Genomic DNA, 16,794 nt, shown 5'->3' on the forward strand with positions numbered 1-16,794 from the left:
CAGAAGAACAGATGAGGAGTGGCACACTGGCGAATCCTTTTGGTTGGGTGCAACCCCCACGAGGCTGCCAATTGGAGAACCAGGATCTCGCCGTAAATTGGGTCTTCCCCCAACTTCTGTTGGTTGGACTGGTAAGACACGGGATGAGCATGGCCGAAGTTGCATTTGCGCAAGGAATGTTTGCGTCGGGGTGGCTTTGCCAAGGACCAACGCGTGGCAGAAGAGCCTGTGAATCTAATCTTGTAGAAGCCGAGCAGGATCATTCAAAAAGCCCGTCTTCATTCAGTTCTAAATAAATCATCATTCCTTTCATAAACGGCCTCTTCCACATAGGCCCGAATCTTCATTCTGTGTCATGGTAGCCGCCTGGGGATGGCCCGTCACGGCCTCGGAGTGGCTGAGCACCACCGCCCTCACGCTCACAACTGTATGAGAGCAAATAAACAGAATTCGGATCACAGGCTGACGATATCCCAGTATAACGTGCTTCGAATTGTTTATAATCTGTATTTTCATCCTTTGTCTAAAATCCCGGGTCCAGTTGCATGGAGGGCGTCTCGATTGCCGTTTATCTGGTCGCTCCTCAGGGGAACAATTGTCCATGACTTCGAGCGCCTGCATCGCCAATATGGCCCCATCATTCGTATTGCGCCAGACGAAGTCACTTTTGCCCATGAAGACGCCTACAAGGACATATTCCAGCTTCGTAAAGATCACCCTCAATTTCTAAAGGACCTCGTCTGGTGGAAAACGCAGCCGGGGATGGCAGACTCTCTACTCAGCGCCATCGACCCAAAGCATCATGCGCGCATTCGTGGTCTTCTTGCTCCTGGATTCACGCCTCGGGCCTTGAAGGAGCAAGAGCACATTTTGCACTTTTATGTCAATCTCTTAGTGGAACGAATACGTGAGCGAGTGAATGAGACACCAGAAAGTGGTGCAGTCATTGACATGGTGCCCTGGTTCAACTTCACCGCGTTTGACATATTCGGAGACCTTGGATTTGGAGAGTCCTTCAACTGTCTTCAGGATTCCAAGTACCACCCTTGGATTGCTCTGCTGTTCAATAGTGTCAAGGCGGCATCCTATGTCGCGGCTGCACGATTTTACCCAATCGTTGAGCGTCTTCTTATGATGTGTATTCCTCCGTCTCTGAGGAAGATGCAACGGGACCACTACCAGCAGATCGTGGACAAGGTTGACAGGCGTCTCAACTTCGAGCTTGAGCGACCTGACATCATGTCTCATGTGATACGAGGCACAGAGCGCCGCGAACTACCAGAGGGTACCGTCCACACTACGTTCATGGTGCTGACGACCGCAGGAAGTGAGACAACGGCGACAGCCCTGAGCGGCACCCTCAACTACCTGGTCAATAACCCAGATAAGCTGGAGACTCTAGTGAGAGAAATCCGCGGCACCTTTCAGCAGGAGAGTGACATCGACCTCGACGCACTGCGCAAGCTACCATACCTCAATGCAGTCCTAAACGAGGGACTCAGGCTCTGCCCGCCCGTCCCGTGGATTCTCCCGCGGCGGGTTCCAGAGGGAGGCGATACAGTATGCGGAACATGGCTTCCGGGAGGGGTATGTGCAAAAGCCCGCCTATCTTTTTCTTTCTTTTCGAATCCCTCACTCACCTTTGCGTACCGTTGTATCGTATCCTTGGCTAACTGACTGTAACATTGGGGGGTGGCCCAGACTCCCGTCTCGATACAAGCATACACGATGAACCGTGACCCGGCCTACTTCCACTCGGCCACATCATTCATTCCGGAGCGCTGGCTCTCTGACAGCCGCACAGACCAGGAGTCGCCCTTCTTCCATGATCGCCTCCAGGTTGTCCAGCCGTTTAGCGACGGGCCAAGGGCCTGCCTGGGGCTGCACCTGGCGTGGGCGGAGCTGCGGCTGATCCTTTCCAAGCTGATCTGGGTCTTCGACTTTGAGGTGGTGGAGGATCGCAAGATGCGGTGGGAGGATCTGAGGACATTCCTGCTTGTGGAAAAGAAGCCGATTGAGGTGCGGGCAAGGCTCAGGGACAGCACGGCCTCGGTCGCGTAGATTGCTGCATTTGTCCCTCCCGAAGTTGACAAGGGGACACAGTCACAACATTGGATAAAGAGAACAAATGAACATGCCTTGTGCCACCCACGTGAATCGTGATGACATGCGTTGGTGGTTGCACGCCGAAACTCTGCATGTATTCAGTAAATGGTTGGATGAGACTGCGTAAACGTGAACATACCCCATCAAAAGCCCATGCTTGAACACTCCCCATGTAGCAGCGGCTATGGAGTAATAATCCCCGTGGCAATACATGCATAAAGTCAACTTTCTACAACATATCCATAGGCGATTTCCTTTCTCGGCGTCCGTAAGCATGCCACCCTGGCGTCGCATCGTGTGGACCTTTGCATTTTGCCTGGCCATTGCGGGTTCGTTCCGTCGCCTGTTCTCTTATGAGCCGTGTTTAATGTTCCCACCGAGAAACGGGCATCTAAGCGCTAGAATACTGTGGCGAGCCGTTTCGCCTCTCAGCACAGCGTTGCACTGCAATCTGCCCTTTGGGGGCCTTTTGCCTTCAAGACTCCTCCTGGACATGCCGTTGCTTCCTGGAGTATGGCTATGCACCCTCGCTTGCAGAACTTGCATAGGCTATGTTCAATATCGCGGGATATCATGCGGCATGTCGACAGATATAATCCCTGGAGCGCGTAATATCACTGTCCGTGCGTAAGACGTTGTTGTAACCTCGGAAGTTGCTTTCGGCCCCCAAAATCCAACACCACCCCGGTCCTTCGATCCCAAACAGGCAACACTTGGTCAAAACACATCGCTGTCTTGACGTGATCTCTTATCTCGGCATCTGAAGACGATAGAAAGTCTTGAATGTCTTCCCCGTCGGCAGTTTTTCCGTCCACTCATCTGCCTTGATGAATATGTAGCTCATCTTATCCAAACTGCACATCCCCGGCCCCAACTTGAGATGAGCAAGACGAACGGTTAAATCTGCTCGTTTAAGATAGTCATACCCTTTGGTATAGTGGAATTGCATCATTGTTCATCAGGGTTCCATCTATGATACCCCGTCTCTGTCCCGAAAATCACTTCATTCTCCAGAATACTACAGAGTCCCCCTTGCACTAACGAATCAAGGCACGCACGCCCTTCGTGCTAAGCTTTGGAAGGGGAATCAAGAAGTCATGCGCTTGCTTCACATCACTCTCGTCCGTCTCGTATAGCTCTAATTTTGGCCCATTGGAGCGATAGAGAACTGCCAAAATAAGACTCATCTCCGCCATAGCCAGACTTGAGCGATAATAACACGGATTAGTTTCCTTATACCACGACATATCGGACACCGGGGAACGGGAGAAACTTACTTCATTCCCAGGCAATTTCTTGACCCACGGCAAAAGGGCACATACGACCGATGCATGGCAGGTTTCACATCATGAACCCATCGTTCGGGTATAAACTCTCCCGGATTTGGATATACCTCAGGGTCTGAGTGCATGAAGTATGCAGACATGCCCACGGGGATCTGCAGTACACCATTAGATACAGAAATAGGCGGATAAAATGTTCGGGTTGTCTTACCCCTGGAGGTATCACAAAGTCCTTGTACTGGATAGCCTGGTCGGGAAACACTCTTGGCAAGCGATGCATGACGCCATAGCTGAGTCTATATACGCACATGTGGTTAGAATCGTCTTCTCGTTGGCTTTTTCATGTTCATACCTCAGGGATTCCTTGATGATTCCTTGCAATAGCGGCAGCTGCTCCAGTTCTGCCCAGGTTGGAACTTGCTCGGGCCAGTTGGCCATCGGTCCCTTCAGCTCAGCTTCAAGCTTGCTTCTCAACTCAGGCCTAGAGAGAATGTAGAAGGAGGCAAAGCCAATAGTGCGAGCGGTACTCGCTGTACCGCCTCCAAGAAGGACCTGGGCTTCCTTGGCCAGTCGTTCTTCGGTTCTCTCTTCCTCTGGCATATCGCTATTCGCAATGTGCCGGAAAATAGAGATTCCACTATCCTCGCCTTTGGATTGCTCACTGTTTGCAAGCCGTATTTGCTGCAATGCTCGCTAAAGACTCGTGTCAGAATGTAAGTGTTTCTGTCAATGAGATGTCTGCGGACTAACTTGTCGGAATATGTTAAACATTTGCCCTTTTGGGTAGACCCAAAGCAATAGACTCTCCGGAAGGAGACTTAAAACTCTATCATCATATTAGTTTTGAGTCATACCACGCCAGAAATCGCACTTACTGAATGATTTGAGGGAATCCCGTAAACAGCGGGATAGATCTCACAATGGCGTGAATAATATCATACCTAACATTTGGTAGACACAATTAGCACGAATCTCACCCAAAATTGGTAGAAGCATACCAATCAGAAGCAAAGTCGGGAGTATCCAGAAACCGATCGCCGTGAGAGCCTCTATCGCCAGTACCAAGGCATATTCTTCCAATAATATCACCTGAAAAGGCTGAAAAAGCATGGTCCAGTCGAATCACTGCATTTTTACCTTCCAGCTCTCTGAAACGAGACTCGAGGTGCAGAGCAACTTCTGCAAGCATTGGCTGTAACTGGGTAATTCCTTTCCGCGAAAAGAAGCCTTCCATTGGCTTTCTCCTCTTTCTGTGCAGATCGTGATCTGCTGTGAGCAGATGAGAGCCTACAACGGAAGAATTAGCAGAAATTCTCAAAAGTTGGCGTATCAATCTCACCGTCAAAGTCGATGCCTTTGCAAAACACATCATAGCTATTAGTTCGCCGTTTGCTCTCTGTGACATATATCTCATTGTAAAACTCTGGATCGTGAATTGATAGCTCATCTGGATTCACTCGAACAATGGGGCCTTTGACCCGAGAAAGAAGCAAAGGGAAATTAGCACCAGTATAAATGAGATGGGAGCTATTGCACTTACCATATTTTTTATGCATTTTCTCGACTTCAAATAGGTATTTGCCATCCAGCCAGTAGTCATAGTAGAATTCATACCAGAAGGAGGCCGCAGCAAATTTAGGACCTGGGAATTTGGCCAGAGGCGAAAACCACAGACGATATATCACGAGATATACATTGTAGATGGCAGAGAATAAAACTGTAGCCACAAGGGCAGTCGTCGCAATGGGCTGTGATAACAGCGCCTCCATGATGGACGAATTGTTTGAGAAGCAATGCTCTTGGGAGAAGTGTATGTGTGTGTGTGAGAGAGAGAGAGAGAGAGAGACTGTGCTAATGGGCTTGAAGAGATGCCAGTATTCTCAATGGAAAAATAACGCGTGCATATTGTTACATTCCAGCAGCACATAGTATAAGAGGCGAATGTATAATTCTCTTGATATTGTGGCGCCGTCCCAGCTACGTGTCACATCGGGCCCTTAATTAGCCCGTTCAAAGTAATCTTACCCGTATGCTGATACTCAGATGAATCTTCACGTACTGGCATAAGAGCTCCTTCAGCCTTCCCCGAAGGATTGATCCTCCGTCCAATCTTTTGTGGGTAATGTGCGTACCTAGGTCCTGCAGAATCGGGGTCAGAAGCAACGGCTTGTTGGTTAGTACGGGATAGATGGGGGTGGGGTGTTGCATTGTATGCAATAATAGCCTGCATCCTGTGATGCATGTGGATAAGTATCAGTGCGCAATCCCGTGAAGTCGGTGGCTAATCTGGTACAGCTAAGTGCAGGCTGTGCCGGTCCAGGATGATGGCAGTAAATGTAAGTGCCGGACTACCGTGACTTTCTGTAATTGGTAGTTTTGCGCCGTCGTCTATTTATGGGCCAGATATCGAGGAATCTCGGCGTCACTTGCAGTGTAACATTAAGGAAGTCATCATTCAACAAGACGAAGCCGGTAATGCGTAATGGGCTTATCCCGTGGTCCGGCGGCTAGTAGTTTCCAACGAAGCCCAGGGCTACTTACTTGCCGAGGATAAAATGTCGCTGATTTTCATCTGGCGTTCGAGCTTGGCACATAGAGTACCATCAGATCACATCACTTTGAACTGCCGGTGCACAGCTCTGCAGACTAGATTGTACGAAACGGAACCATGGAGTATCGTTACTCAGAGATCATCGACCCAAGTGTCTATGAGACACATGGGTTAGCCAACGGCATCGCTCTTCGTGGGCATAAGGAGCCTATGAAGGAGATCCGTGGAGCACGTCGAGCCCAAATCGATTGGTCTACTCACGTAAAACCTCTCGCCGACTACAAAGGCGGGCTGGGCCAGCGGTTCAGCTTCATGCAGGTAACTGTTCCAGAATGTCTGCCAGAGAGGCTTGAGATCATCTCGTATGCAAACGAATATGCGTTCATCTATGATGGTAGGTCCCTATCCATACACGGTTCCACAGACCCTTGATGATCTAACTTCTTGTTAAGACGAGATGGAAACTCTGGATCTCGAGAATGTCTCAGCCACGTCGCCAGGGATGCTCGAGACGTTCAGAAAGGGCGTTTTAGACAGCAAGACGGACAGCGAATCGCGTCCCGAAAAGCGAATACAGGCACAAATATTGAAAGAGATGATTGCGATTGACCCTCAACGGGCTATCACGTCTATGAAAGCCTGGGCCAGGTTTGTCCAGTTGGCATCTCAGACAAGAGAATCGCCATTCCGGACATTGGCAGAGTACGTGCCGGCAAGGGTGATTGATGCTGGCGAGCTGTAAGTTTTATCAGTCCCAAAGGCATCTTTGGCTACACAAGTGCTAACGTACTGTCGAGGATCTGGTTCGGCACATTGACGTTTGGCATGGCCCTCACTATTCCGGACGAAGAGTACGAGCTCTGCATGGAATTGGCCCGCCCCGGATACGCTGTCTTGGGACTCACCAATGATTTATACTCGTGGGAGAAAGAGAGACAAGCGGCCGAGAAAGCAGGCCAGGACTATGTCTTCAACGCCATCTGGGTGATTATGAACGAGCAGCAAGTGAGCGAGGATGAAGCCAAAGCCATCTGCGCAGAAGAGATCCAGCGATATGCCACCATCTTCTGCCGCAACGTCGATGAGACAAAGAGGAACTTGGCGCTCTCCAGGGATCTTCGGGCGTACATCGAGGCTGTCATGTACAGTTGCAGCGGCAATCTCGTTTGGAGCATTTACTGCCCCCGATACCATGAATTTTAGGCCGGGCGAGTCATATGCAGCGTGGTTGTATAGCGGGTAAGACGAGGGTGGTAGTGCAGCATTGCGGTTGGATTCACACCTGGAGGTTGAGATAGAGATAGAGACAAAGGGAAAGGCGCAATAATACACCGATGTTGAGATTGATTGGTAACCGTAACCGAACGATACTACAATTAAGTAGCTACGAGGTAGCATGCATAGAGGATTTCGTATGGAGTACATGCAACACACAAGGGTAGTGGCAGCCTGGACGTCCCAAATCCCAGGTACCAGATACAGCCTTGGCGCAACGTGGGTACACGGACAGAGTAGCACCACCGCCTTCCATCACATGAACTGCTCCCTGCATGTACCTCTTTGTTTGAGATCCTGAGGTACCAATCTGTCTCGTTTGCACGGCATCACATCATGTCACCAGGCTATGAAACACGGCTTCTCTTCGTCTCCAGTGGAATGCACAGGTGTCGACCTTATGCATTTAAACGGACTCGTGCTGCATTCCCCTCATTCGCTGTCCTGTCCAACACACGAGCATCCTTGCTGTGTCGGCTATAAAAGAAGTGTTGTTGGTCGCTGATTAGGGGGCAAATCTCCAAGGCTCGCTGCCTACATATTCCTTCCTTCAACTGGGAGATTACGAGGCAATTCTTTGCCAAATCCATTGCGCATAGCAGATTAAGGACAATTCCTGCAAACCTCTATTCTACCTGATATTTGCCTCTGTTTCGGGCTCATCGCAGCGTCGCCATGGGAAACCAGTGGTCACAGTTTTTCCCACCAAAGCCGACATTCACAGAGGCCAATGTAGGCTCTCTAGACGGCAAGGTGGTCATCGTCACCGGTGGCTCCTCTGGTATCGGGTTTGAGCTTGCCAAGATACTATATCAAAAGAACGCAAAAGTTTACATTGCCGCCCGCGATGAAGAGAAGACCCGCAAAGCTATCGAAGACATCAAAGCTTCCGGCTCCTCCAATGGCAGCCTTGAATTCCTTTTACTGAAGCTGGACGACTTGAGCAGCATCAAAGCTTCAGCAGACGAGTTCAAGGCAAAAGAATCCAAGCTTCATGTGCTCTGGAACAACGCTGGTGTCTCTCAACCGCCAGCTGGCAGCGTCTCAGCTCAGGGCATCGAGCTGCAGTTCGCCACAAATTGTCTGGGGCCATTCGCCTTCACACAGCTGCTCCTACCACTGCTCGAAGCAACAGCCGCAGACGAGGCAACTCCCAAAGGCTCAGTTCGCGTGGTGTGGACAAGCAGCCAAGTCATGGAGCTTTCAGCCCCAACTGACGGCATCATCATTGATGAACTCCGCACACCTCCCAAGGATCGAAACCGCAGCTATACCAACTCCAAGACTGGAAACTATTTCCTCGCCACAGAGCTTGCGCGGAGGGTAGCATCATCGTCTATCGTGAGCGTGTCCTTGAATCCAGGCGCTCTTAACACGAATCTTTTGAAGAATGCGCTCCATCTCAAATATATGGCCTACCCGCTGCTTCATAAGCCCCGGTTCGGAGCCCTGACCGAGTTGTACGCTGGAGTCTCCCCGGATATCAGTCTAGAGAATAATGGATCTTACATTATCCCCTGGGGTCGGATTTCGACAGGCGTAAGAGCTGATTTGGTCAATGCATCAAAGCCCACTGAGGAAGGAGGTTCAGGAAAGGCACAGGAGTTTTGGGAGCTGTGTGTTGAGAAAACAAGGGACTACATGTGAATGGTGGTGAATTTGATGCAGCCTTGACAGCACCGACGAGGCTTTGTGCTCAATCTGGGTGGAATGTGTCATCAGCAGATCTAGCAACTAATATCATTTGTCGACCTATTCATGCGAACTAGCTCTAACTTCAATCTTCTTTTTCTACTCAAATACGATTAATTTTATTTACTAGATGCTAATAGGTACACTTTATAAAAGCGTCTTCCTCCACCACTTCTCTTCCTCGACCAGCCATCCTTTTGCACTCTCCGGCTGCCCAAGCATGTGTCCATCACCTGGAAATTCCACAAGCTTAACTTCTTCACCTTTCTTTTCAAGCGACGCCGCAATCAACCGCGCCTGTTCAAGAGGCACAACTGTATCTTCTTGACCATGGACCAGTAGCAGAGGAGCCTTGATCTTATCAACGTGATATAGCGCACTGCGTTCCTTCATGATCTCGTCCTTCTCCTCGTCACTCATAAGCTTTGTCAGCCCGAGGAGCTTCGCAGCGTAACGCGACTCGAGCTTGTGGGTTTTCTCATCAAACTTCTTCAGGTCCGAGATGCCAGACGCGCAAACGCCTCCAGTAAAGGTGTCAGGGAAGCGAGTCAAGCACTGCAGAGTGTTGTAGCCACCAGCGCTGGGGCCTGTGATGCCAATCTTTCCAACGGAGCCAATCTGGCCAAAATACTTGGCGGCAGCATCAGCATCCGCAGCATCGATATGACCCCAATTACCCCATAGAGAATTCCTGTATTCACGACTATATCCTGTAGATCCAGCGTAATTCAGGGCGAAGAAGCCGTATCCCCGAGATGTAAAGTATTGAATTCTGTATGAGAGCCCGGGACCCTTATGACCAGTCGGACCACCGTGGGCATAGATGATGAGAGGAAATGGGACGCTCACGTCCGGCTTATACTTATCATTCGTCGGTTCCCACAAGAACCCATGGATGGTATGGTTTGGAAATCCTTTGGAGGCGAAGCAGACAGTATGGGGCTTTGCAATGAGCCCTTTTGGAAACTGTTCATCAATAGAGAGGCGCAGGATTTCGTTATGTTCGGGTTGGTGAACATTTATCTTGTGTACCGCCTGAGGAACATCGGTTCCGCTGCCCACTACAAGAACATGAGAGTCATCTAATCGAGCGACGGCGTCCCATGTGATCTCGCAGAGTTGGTCTCCGTCAGCAGCCTCCTTCCACGAATTGTCTTTTAGATCTATGGTTACGAGCCGTGCCGTGCCGTTTGACGTGACGACCGCAACCAGGAATCTTTCCGTGACGGGGACGAAAGTACGGCTACATCCACGTTAGACTTTACCGTCTTCTCCAAACAAATAGAGTCGTTGATTTCAAAAGCTCACCTTCCCTCAAGTAACAGGACTTCTCCTAGCTCAGACGTTTCCAAGCCCTTAAGCTCAATCTTCTGTGGCCCAGTCTCTGTTTTTTCGTAAATAGTCGGCTCCAGTTTAAATAGCTGACGATAGCCACCGGTTTCCTGAGCAAAGAACAGAGTATTGCCATCAACACCCCATCGTGGCTCGGTGACGCTCTCGCCCTTTCCACCAGCAACAAGTCGTTCGCCCCGGATAGTGCCAGCCAAGTAAAAGTCAGCAGTATATAGTTTACAGGCGTCGAAAAGGAGATTCGGGTGGTCCCACTCGAGCCATGCAATCTTGTCGCCTTCTGCATTGAACTGTGGCATCCAATAAAAGTCTGCGCCTGAGGCAATTCTCTCGACTTGGGCAGTCAGAATGTTGATTGCAACGAGATAGTTTCTGACCGTGGCCGGGCTGTCTTCGGTGTGGTCTTCCTCAATTGCCAGCACCCATGGATTTTTTGTGTTTGCACTAAAGCTAGAGTATCGTAATACGGGAGATTTGAGCAGCACGGAGGAATATTTGGCGTCTGGTTCCAAGATCCTCACCGCGTTGTCTTGGTCCGAGAAGATGAGCCGCCCATCTGGGAGGACATCGTACAAACTGGCGCCGTATTCATAGACGGTATTCTGGCAGCTCACGTCTGGAGGAAGAACTTCATTCAGGCTGCCATCCTGGGCAACTTGCACAATGGCTCTTCGCGCTCCATTGGTCTCTGTAAAATAAGCCCGTCCAGTGCGTGGCTATCGAAGCATATGGTTAGCTTTTGGTAGACGTGATAGATGTATATAGTATTCATATCCAGTAGTAGAAGCATAGCATTGACATAGAAACTCTACTTACACAAACACGAGGAGCCGCCAGAGACCTGACTTTGGAAACCACAAAATCAGCCGAGATGGGCGATCCCCAGTCGCCGTAGTTGGACGAAACGACCTTGCTATTCACCAACATGGCTGGCTGAGTGGGGTAAAGGCGTGAAGATGGAAACGCCTCTCGGGTTTGCCGTGTACCGCCAGGGCAATTAGGAAGATATTTAGACAATCCTAACAATGGCACCAGGAAGATTGGAAGAGACTTGATGTTGAAAGGTACAGATGCGAGGTTGGTTGTTAACTTATAGGTAGTCTACCTTATATCCCGATGAGAGATACAAACCCCCCTTCTAGAGAGGGCGCCCTTCCATGATGCATGTACACTGTGCAACTCATATGCACTGTGCTAGAACAACAAGTCCATCTCGACGAAGGATTCGGGGTACTAATTCCGAAGCTTAGAATTACAGCTGTTTAGACGATACCAACGAGAAGCAACATATAGAAGTACTTCTTTTCAACAGATTAAGAGCCAAGGTTTTGACGGCACCACGATGTCGCTGGTGATGACAACGCCAATGCGCAAAGGAGCCACCAGCACAATCTGCTTTATACAGGCACCGTATCTGTACAGTGCGGGCCTTGCGTGTTCAACAAGTGCAATACTGCTAAGCTCACGCTCTTACAATAATATATTTCTCATCAAGGCACTTTGAGACATGGTGTTCATGCTATCCAGCAGGATCCCTGAGTGAATCTCGCGTGTACCGTCTTAATCTGCCCCTCATTCATCCCGTCCTCGGTACGCCGTATCGGCCACTAGCAAAAGCCCCCGGTCACTTGCGTGCGCGTCTCCGGGTACCTTTGTTAGCATAAAATGGCGTGAGCTTCATAGCTCATCCCAAGCTCCTCGCTCTCACCTTTGTCAAACTCCGATCAAGGAGGATAGACAAGATGGAAAAGGTGGAAATCACAGCTTTGCCGGCGGGTGCTTCTGCACCACAAACCAGAAAACGCAGGTCCTGGCATCTCAGGGCGGCCTGCGTTGCTGGTCTCGTCTTGTTCGCGGGACTCTACCGCCTTCATTCAAAGCCCCATCTTCCTCATCACCCTGACCATGACCACGACCACCGCCATCACCACCACGGCCATGGCCACAAGAGAGCCTCTCCCTATGGAAAATTCCCCAAGCCAGATGATCCTTTCCATTTCCTTCCATGCACAAGTGAGACGCTTCCTCCTGCTCTTGACGACAACCGTCCGGTGAAGAGCTGGTCGAAGCTCTTTGACCCAAATCCCAACCACTGGAGCTGGGGCAATAAGACGGACGAAGACGCGAATGCCATTTCAAAGCACGACCCTTACGCTGGACGCGGCATCTACTTGTGCGGATGGCTCGATGTCCCGCTCGATTACACCAATGCTTCCGATCACCGCATTTCTCGACTTGCCGTGACAAAGTATCAGGTTTCTGGACTCGCCCCTGTTCATGGCCGCTCCAAGCCAACCACTGGCCACAAGAGCGAGCGAACCATTGTTGTCGAGCCTGGCGGTCCCGGTGGCAGCGGAACGTCTCTAGTCTGGCGATCCGCTGAAATCTTCACTGAGCGTCTCAGCGGTGGCGCATTCGACGTGCTAGGATGGGATCCCCGAGGTGTCAACACGACTCTTCCCGCCCTATCTTGCTTCCCATTTGACGCCGATAGAGATCACTGGTCACTGCTTTCTGGACAGTACCGCGAGGTTCTCGGTTCGCCAAGAGCTCAGCTCGAGGTTGCCGATGCCATGAACCAGGCAATCTTCAATGCCTGCTATAAGACGCATGGTGATCTGCCTCGGTTCGTCAGCACGGCCTTTGTTGCACGCGATTTGGAAGAGATTCGCAAGGCTCTCGGAGAGGATGAACTCACGGCACATATGATCTCCTATGGCACGGGCATTGGGCAGACGTATGCAAACATGTTTCCGTCGAGCGTTGGCAGGATGATTCTGGACGGCACTGAGTATGTCAAAGACCACAGGCTTTTGGGTGGTTTTGGCTTTACTGCTCTGGACAATGCCACTGATGCATGGCATGATGGCTTCCTTGGGGAGTGCATCAACGCGGGGCCCGAGCATTGTGATCTGGCGAAGCCAGTTGATGGCAAAGCTGTCACTCTAGAGAGTCTAGAATCTCGTATGGAGACCCTCGTTACTTCTCTCATTACGCGACCTGTGGTAGGATATACATCCTTCAGCGGACCATCCATCATCACGTACTCTGCCTTGGTGGGTGCCATTTATAGCTCGCTCTATAATGCATTCTCATGGCCCGCTTTAGCATCCCTCCTCTACGAGTTGGAAGCTGGAAATGCCACCCTTGCCTCCGCCATGCTCGAACATTCAGCATGGGAATACGATCCTACCCTGCCAGCCATTCCCAACAAGAGACCTTCAACTGACGAGCTGACCTTTTTGGTTATCTGCTCGGATGGATATGACGCCGCACTGCCCGAGGACGGCCTCGACTGGTGGGAATCTCTATGGGCGAACATGACTGCCAAATCCTGGATCTCGGGTAACTCTCGCTTCTTCTCTGTTTTCCCATGTCAGCGCTTCACAGAGTACTGGCCCACCCCAGCCGAAGTATACCGCGGCGACTTGAACGTAACACTCAAGAACCCCGTCCTCCTCATCGCGGAAACATATGATCCTGCCACGCCGCTCCGAAACGGCCGACGACTGCTCAATGAAATGGGTACCAACGCTCGCCTGATTGCGCACCACGGCTATGGCCACTCATCGCGAGACAAGTCCGACTGCACGGATGCCATTGCGAAGAACTTCATCCTGCACGGAGAACTACCTGATGAGCAGGAAACCGCGTGTTACGCGAATGAGAAACCGTATCTGTACGGCGTGGACAAGGGCAAGGCGGGCGAGAAGAAGGATCCGCTGGCGATTTGGAGCGAGCACATCAAGGAGCTGCCATACCTTACTCCTCGTCTGATTTAGAGAGAAGAAAGTGTAGCGATCACATGCCATTTTTACTGTTATTTTGCCTTGGAAGGATAGTTGAGCAGATGATTTGTAAAGCATGATGTCTTGTGTATTACTATATCGTCCTAAGGGTATCATCCGTTTATGTAAAACATTTAATCAAACACAACTTACCTAAAAGAAATGCACCTCTTATTAAGAAGGAGGAAATACTAGTAGCCAGCCATCTATAGTCAAAACTCCAGAGGCATCCCATCTAAGGTACCATAGGGCTGACATGGGATGGGCACCAAGTCAGGGGGGGCACGTTGTCGTACATACGCAGTTAGCTCATTTCCAGCCTCACTTCCAAACACCACCGATTAAAACAAACGCCCATTAACCAAATAAGGCGGGCGATTAAGAAAACAAAGAAACCATTCGCAGAATAAAGAAGAATTTAGACAATTATGCAAGGGGTCGTGACGTCATTCACCCGCGAATAGAGAGGGCTCCTGGTTCCTGGATTTCCATGTGACCCCCTTGCGCAAGTGATGTCTGTGATCACAGGTTCCGAGATCCGTGATGAGCTGCGCTCATTCGACCCAAGCAAAAAGCAAAGAAATTTGAAACAAACGAATATTAAAGCCATCATAGAAACTTACCAGACGATGCTAACACTGATATTAATAGCAGTAGCGCACCACAGGGGTCATGGTTGATGACATCACCGCATACGGGCGAGAGACTGTGACTTTTTTCGTTTTGAAATCATTAGTGTCATACGACAGATATGTACAATCAACATCATGGTATATATACAAGTACAGCGCACGGCGCCGCTCGCTTGCCTCCTCGAGTCAAGCCCCCCACCTCCTACTGCTCTTGGGTCTCCTCCTAATAGATTCTCCCAGCGGTTGCTTTTGTATTTTGCAAAGCGCCTCCTCCGGACTCCTCCGAACATCGTGGGAAGGGCTCCCCTCTCGTCGCCGACCAAGTAATGATCTTGGTGATGGGGACCGGCGATATGATGGGCGTTGATGTGATGGGGATAATTGTCGTGGTGTAGAGGTTTTGTAGTCGAGATAACTTGATGATTTAGGGACTTGCCTGGGGGTCGGGGTGTCGGATTCAAGGGTATCATAGTTGGTATTGTTGAAAGAGGATGGGGTATCGAATGAGTCTAAAGTGCAGAAATCGTCTTCGGGAAACTGGGCGGTAGGAAACTCATCGTCGTCCTCATCACCGTCTGCTACAATGTGTACAGGTAGTTCTTCCTTGTCGTCAGCGACATCCGTGGGGTCGAAAGAAGATCGAGTCTCTGCAGAATCACAGACAGATGTGACTGTGGTATCGCAGTCGTCGGATTGAGATGTGTCGTCATCGTCGCGAATCAAAGACCGTCTGATGAAGCGAGCACTTAGTCGGCCAGAGTCCGAGCCGGAAAAAGACATGGATCGCGAGGGTGGGTTGGTTGAAGTGAATGTTGGTGAATCAGCAGATTCCGCTGGAGAACCCTCGGATTCGGGTGAAAGAGGCATATCTGGCGCATTCATTGCGCAAGGCTCCGCCATAAGGGAGCCGTGAGGAAAGAAATCGTCGTCGTCGACAAAGTAGGGTGCATCGGCGGCGCTGCTGGCCTTGGTGCTAATGGTGTGAATGGAATCGGTCTCGGAGAACGACGATGACGTAGACGCCACAGAACCGGGTCCATGGCGGTCGAGGTAATCGTCGGGGAGGTAGCTTGCAAAATATCTGACAATAGAATCGTAGGACTTGGTCCGAAAGAGCTGGAGGGCGTGCTGCCACTGGTCAGAACCTATCAACTTCGGGTTGGCAATGATCTCTACAGCGAGCGATTCAAGAGACTCCTCGAGTTCGGTGATCCGCTGCCGCTGCCGAGCCGCCATGAAGCGATGGAACTCTTCGGTCGTGTCCGCATGCTGGGAGATTTCGTAGACGTCGTGGTGAAAGGCCTCGGGGTCTTGGAGGGTGTAGGTAATGGTGTTATATTGGTCGTGTAATGTCGTGAATAAATCGTCCCTCTTGAAGCCAAACTTCCAGGCCGGCCACGACAGGTCGGGGTCGTCCATGTTGTAAGTCGGATCGTCGAGAAGGACGGGGATATGTGAGTCGATGGATATGCGAAACAAGTGTGTCGAATAAGGAGCCCTGGTGTCATAGAAAGACGGCTCGCTTAGAGCATAATACTCGAGATCATGGCCATGGCGAGGGAGTCACTGACGAGTACCACTAGCAATAACTGACTGATAGTGCTCGTGTCTTCGTGATGATTGCGTGGAGAACTGTATATGTTGCAGAGTGATGTCGCCAGGGCCCTTGAGGTTCTTCTCATACGAGCGCAGCAAACTGGGGGAGGCGCGCGTATACCCATTGCCCCAAGCACCCGATGGTGAGACCGTTGCAGCCTGAGGCACCGAATTTGCCATCCACTTGCCCATCCATGGTTGGTTAACTTTTTCGGCTGCAGGCGGCGCTAGGGCTGATCGAGATTAGATTATTCCTAGCGCGATGCGGGCTCCACCGAGGGAGTCCAATCAGTGGGCGGTGGCTGAATCCTCAAAGCTTGGGCTGTGCGCGCTAATGCATGCCCGTTTTTCAGGTTGGATCAAAGTGTAACCAACGCTGGAGGGCTGTAGGGCTCATTGTTGTTATTATTGCTACCGTACCTCTCGGGATGCCCTTTGAGAATGGCCAATGAGTGCGATGCGATTAACCAGGCAGGTTCCAATATGGAGTAAGTGCAATATTCAGAGTCTGTTCAGCACGA

At 50.6% G+C, this 16,794-nt stretch overlaps 8 protein-coding genes across 8 annotated transcripts; 5 read left to right on the top strand and 3 right to left on the bottom strand.

Moving 5' to 3' along the window:
• Nucleotides 1-333: 333 nt before the first annotated feature.
• On the top strand, nucleotides 334-2,315 carry M431DRAFT_507006 (hypothetical protein). Its single transcript, XM_024918903.1, has 3 exons — nucleotides 334-427; nucleotides 478-1,587; nucleotides 1,702-2,315. Exons 1-3 carry the CDS (start codon nucleotides 356-358, stop codon nucleotides 2,059-2,061), a joined length of 1,542 nt encoding a protein of 513 aa, XP_024775009.1. The 5' UTR covers nucleotides 334-355; the 3' UTR covers nucleotides 2,062-2,315.
• On the top strand, nucleotides 2,190-2,940 carry M431DRAFT_398595 (hypothetical protein). The gene has a single exon (XM_024914852.1). The coding sequence runs from the start codon at nucleotides 2,318-2,320 to the stop codon at nucleotides 2,735-2,737; it is 420 nt and encodes a 139-aa protein (XP_024775010.1). The 5' UTR covers nucleotides 2,190-2,317; the 3' UTR covers nucleotides 2,738-2,940.
• On the bottom strand, nucleotides 2,686-5,235 carry M431DRAFT_507008 (hypothetical protein). The gene is made up of 9 exons (XM_024918904.1): nucleotides 4,930-5,235; nucleotides 4,729-4,860; nucleotides 4,388-4,676; nucleotides 4,265-4,330; nucleotides 4,140-4,215; nucleotides 3,742-4,082; nucleotides 3,601-3,685; nucleotides 3,384-3,544; nucleotides 2,686-3,309 (listed from the first exon to the last, which is right to left on the bottom strand). Exons 1-9 carry the CDS (start codon nucleotides 5,156-5,158, stop codon nucleotides 3,144-3,146), a joined length of 1,545 nt encoding a protein of 514 aa, XP_024775011.1. The 5' UTR covers nucleotides 5,159-5,235; the 3' UTR covers nucleotides 2,686-3,143.
• A 556-nt stretch (nucleotides 5,236-5,791) lies between these two features.
• Nucleotides 5,792-7,347, top strand: M431DRAFT_113113 (hypothetical protein). The gene is made up of 3 exons (XM_024911865.1): nucleotides 5,792-6,334; nucleotides 6,393-6,678; nucleotides 6,738-7,347. The coding sequence occupies exons 1-3, from the start codon at nucleotides 6,058-6,060 to the stop codon at nucleotides 7,141-7,143; spliced, it is 969 nt and encodes a 322-aa protein (XP_024775012.1). The 5' UTR covers nucleotides 5,792-6,057; the 3' UTR covers nucleotides 7,144-7,347.
• Nucleotides 7,348-7,890: 543 nt separating this feature from the next.
• M431DRAFT_493779 (hypothetical protein) lies at nucleotides 7,891-8,862 on the top strand (the record flags this gene model as incomplete). Its single annotated transcript, XM_024917153.1, has 1 exon — nucleotides 7,891-8,862. The coding sequence occupies one exon, from the start codon at nucleotides 7,891-7,893 to the stop codon at nucleotides 8,860-8,862; it is 972 nt and encodes a 323-aa protein (XP_024775013.1).
• A 192-nt stretch (nucleotides 8,863-9,054) lies between these two features.
• M431DRAFT_4360 (hypothetical protein) lies at nucleotides 9,055-11,184 on the bottom strand (the record flags this gene model as incomplete). The annotated part of the gene is made up of 3 exons (XM_024915143.1): nucleotides 9,055-10,150; nucleotides 10,216-10,973; nucleotides 11,074-11,184. The coding sequence occupies 3 exons, from the start codon at nucleotides 11,182-11,184 to the stop codon at nucleotides 9,055-9,057; spliced, it is 1,965 nt and encodes a 654-aa protein (XP_024775014.1).
• Nucleotides 11,185-11,785: 601 nt separating this feature from the next.
• On the top strand, nucleotides 11,786-14,495 carry M431DRAFT_507011 (hypothetical protein). The gene has a single exon (XM_024918905.1). It carries the CDS (start codon nucleotides 12,000-12,002, stop codon nucleotides 14,037-14,039), a length of 2,040 nt encoding a protein of 679 aa, XP_024775015.1. The 5' UTR covers nucleotides 11,786-11,999; the 3' UTR covers nucleotides 14,040-14,495.
• Nucleotides 14,496-14,615: 120 nt separating this feature from the next.
• On the bottom strand, nucleotides 14,616-16,335 carry M431DRAFT_507012 (hypothetical protein). The gene has a single exon (XM_024918906.1). The coding sequence runs from the start codon at nucleotides 16,094-16,096 to the stop codon at nucleotides 14,864-14,866; it is 1,233 nt and encodes a 410-aa protein (XP_024775016.1). The 5' UTR covers nucleotides 16,097-16,335; the 3' UTR covers nucleotides 14,616-14,863.
• Nucleotides 16,336-16,794: the final 459 nt, after the last annotated feature.

Source organism: Trichoderma harzianum (assembly GCF_003025095.1).
Source record: "Trichoderma harzianum CBS 226.95 unplaced genomic scaffold M431scaffold_5, whole genome shotgun sequence".
Lineage (NCBI taxonomy): Eukaryota > Fungi > Ascomycota > Sordariomycetes > Hypocreales > Hypocreaceae > Trichoderma > Trichoderma harzianum.

What these genes read in the sequence shown, in the direction of transcription:
- M431DRAFT_507006 (XM_024918903.1), top strand. Translation starts at nt 356, where the DNA reads ATGGTAGCCGCCTGGGGATGGCCCGTCACGGCCTCGGAGTGGCTGAGC. An exon ending in CCGCCCTCACGCTCACAACT is followed by an intron (nt 428 to 477) that starts GTATGAGAGCAA and finishes ACGATATCCCAG; the next exon opens with TATAACGTGCTTCGAATTGT. An exon ending in GAACATGGCTTCCGGGAGGG is followed by an intron (nt 1,588 to 1,701) that starts GTATGTGCAAAA and finishes GGGGTGGCCCAG; the next exon opens with ACTCCCGTCTCGATACAAGC.
- M431DRAFT_398595 (XM_024914852.1), top strand. Translation starts at nt 2,318, where the DNA reads ATGCATAAAGTCAACTTTCTACAACATATCCATAGGCGATTTCCTTTC.
- M431DRAFT_507008 (XM_024918904.1), bottom strand. Translation starts at nt 5,158, where the DNA reads ATGGAGGCGCTGTTATCACAGCCCATTGCGACGACTGCCCTTGTGGCT. An exon ending in CCCGACTTTGCTTCTGATTG is followed by an intron (nt 4,331 to 4,387) that starts GTATGCTTCTAC and finishes ACCAAATGTTAG; the next exon opens with GTATGATATTATTCACGCCA. An exon ending in AGAAATTGCCTGGGAATGAA is followed by an intron (nt 3,310 to 3,383) that starts GTAAGTTTCTCC and finishes TTATCGCTCAAG; the next exon opens with TCTGGCTATGGCGGAGATGA.
- M431DRAFT_113113 (XM_024911865.1), top strand. Translation starts at nt 6,058, where the DNA reads ATGGAGTATCGTTACTCAGAGATCATCGACCCAAGTGTCTATGAGACA. An exon ending in ATATGCGTTCATCTATGATG is followed by an intron (nt 6,335 to 6,392) that starts GTAGGTCCCTAT and finishes CTTCTTGTTAAG; the next exon opens with ACGAGATGGAAACTCTGGAT. An exon ending in GTGATTGATGCTGGCGAGCT is followed by an intron (nt 6,679 to 6,737) that starts GTAAGTTTTATC and finishes CGTACTGTCGAG; the next exon opens with GATCTGGTTCGGCACATTGA.
- M431DRAFT_507011 (XM_024918905.1), top strand. Translation starts at nt 12,000, where the DNA reads ATGGAAAAGGTGGAAATCACAGCTTTGCCGGCGGGTGCTTCTGCACCA.
- M431DRAFT_507012 (XM_024918906.1), bottom strand. Translation starts at nt 16,096, where the DNA reads ATGGACGACCCCGACCTGTCGTGGCCGGCCTGGAAGTTTGGCTTCAAG.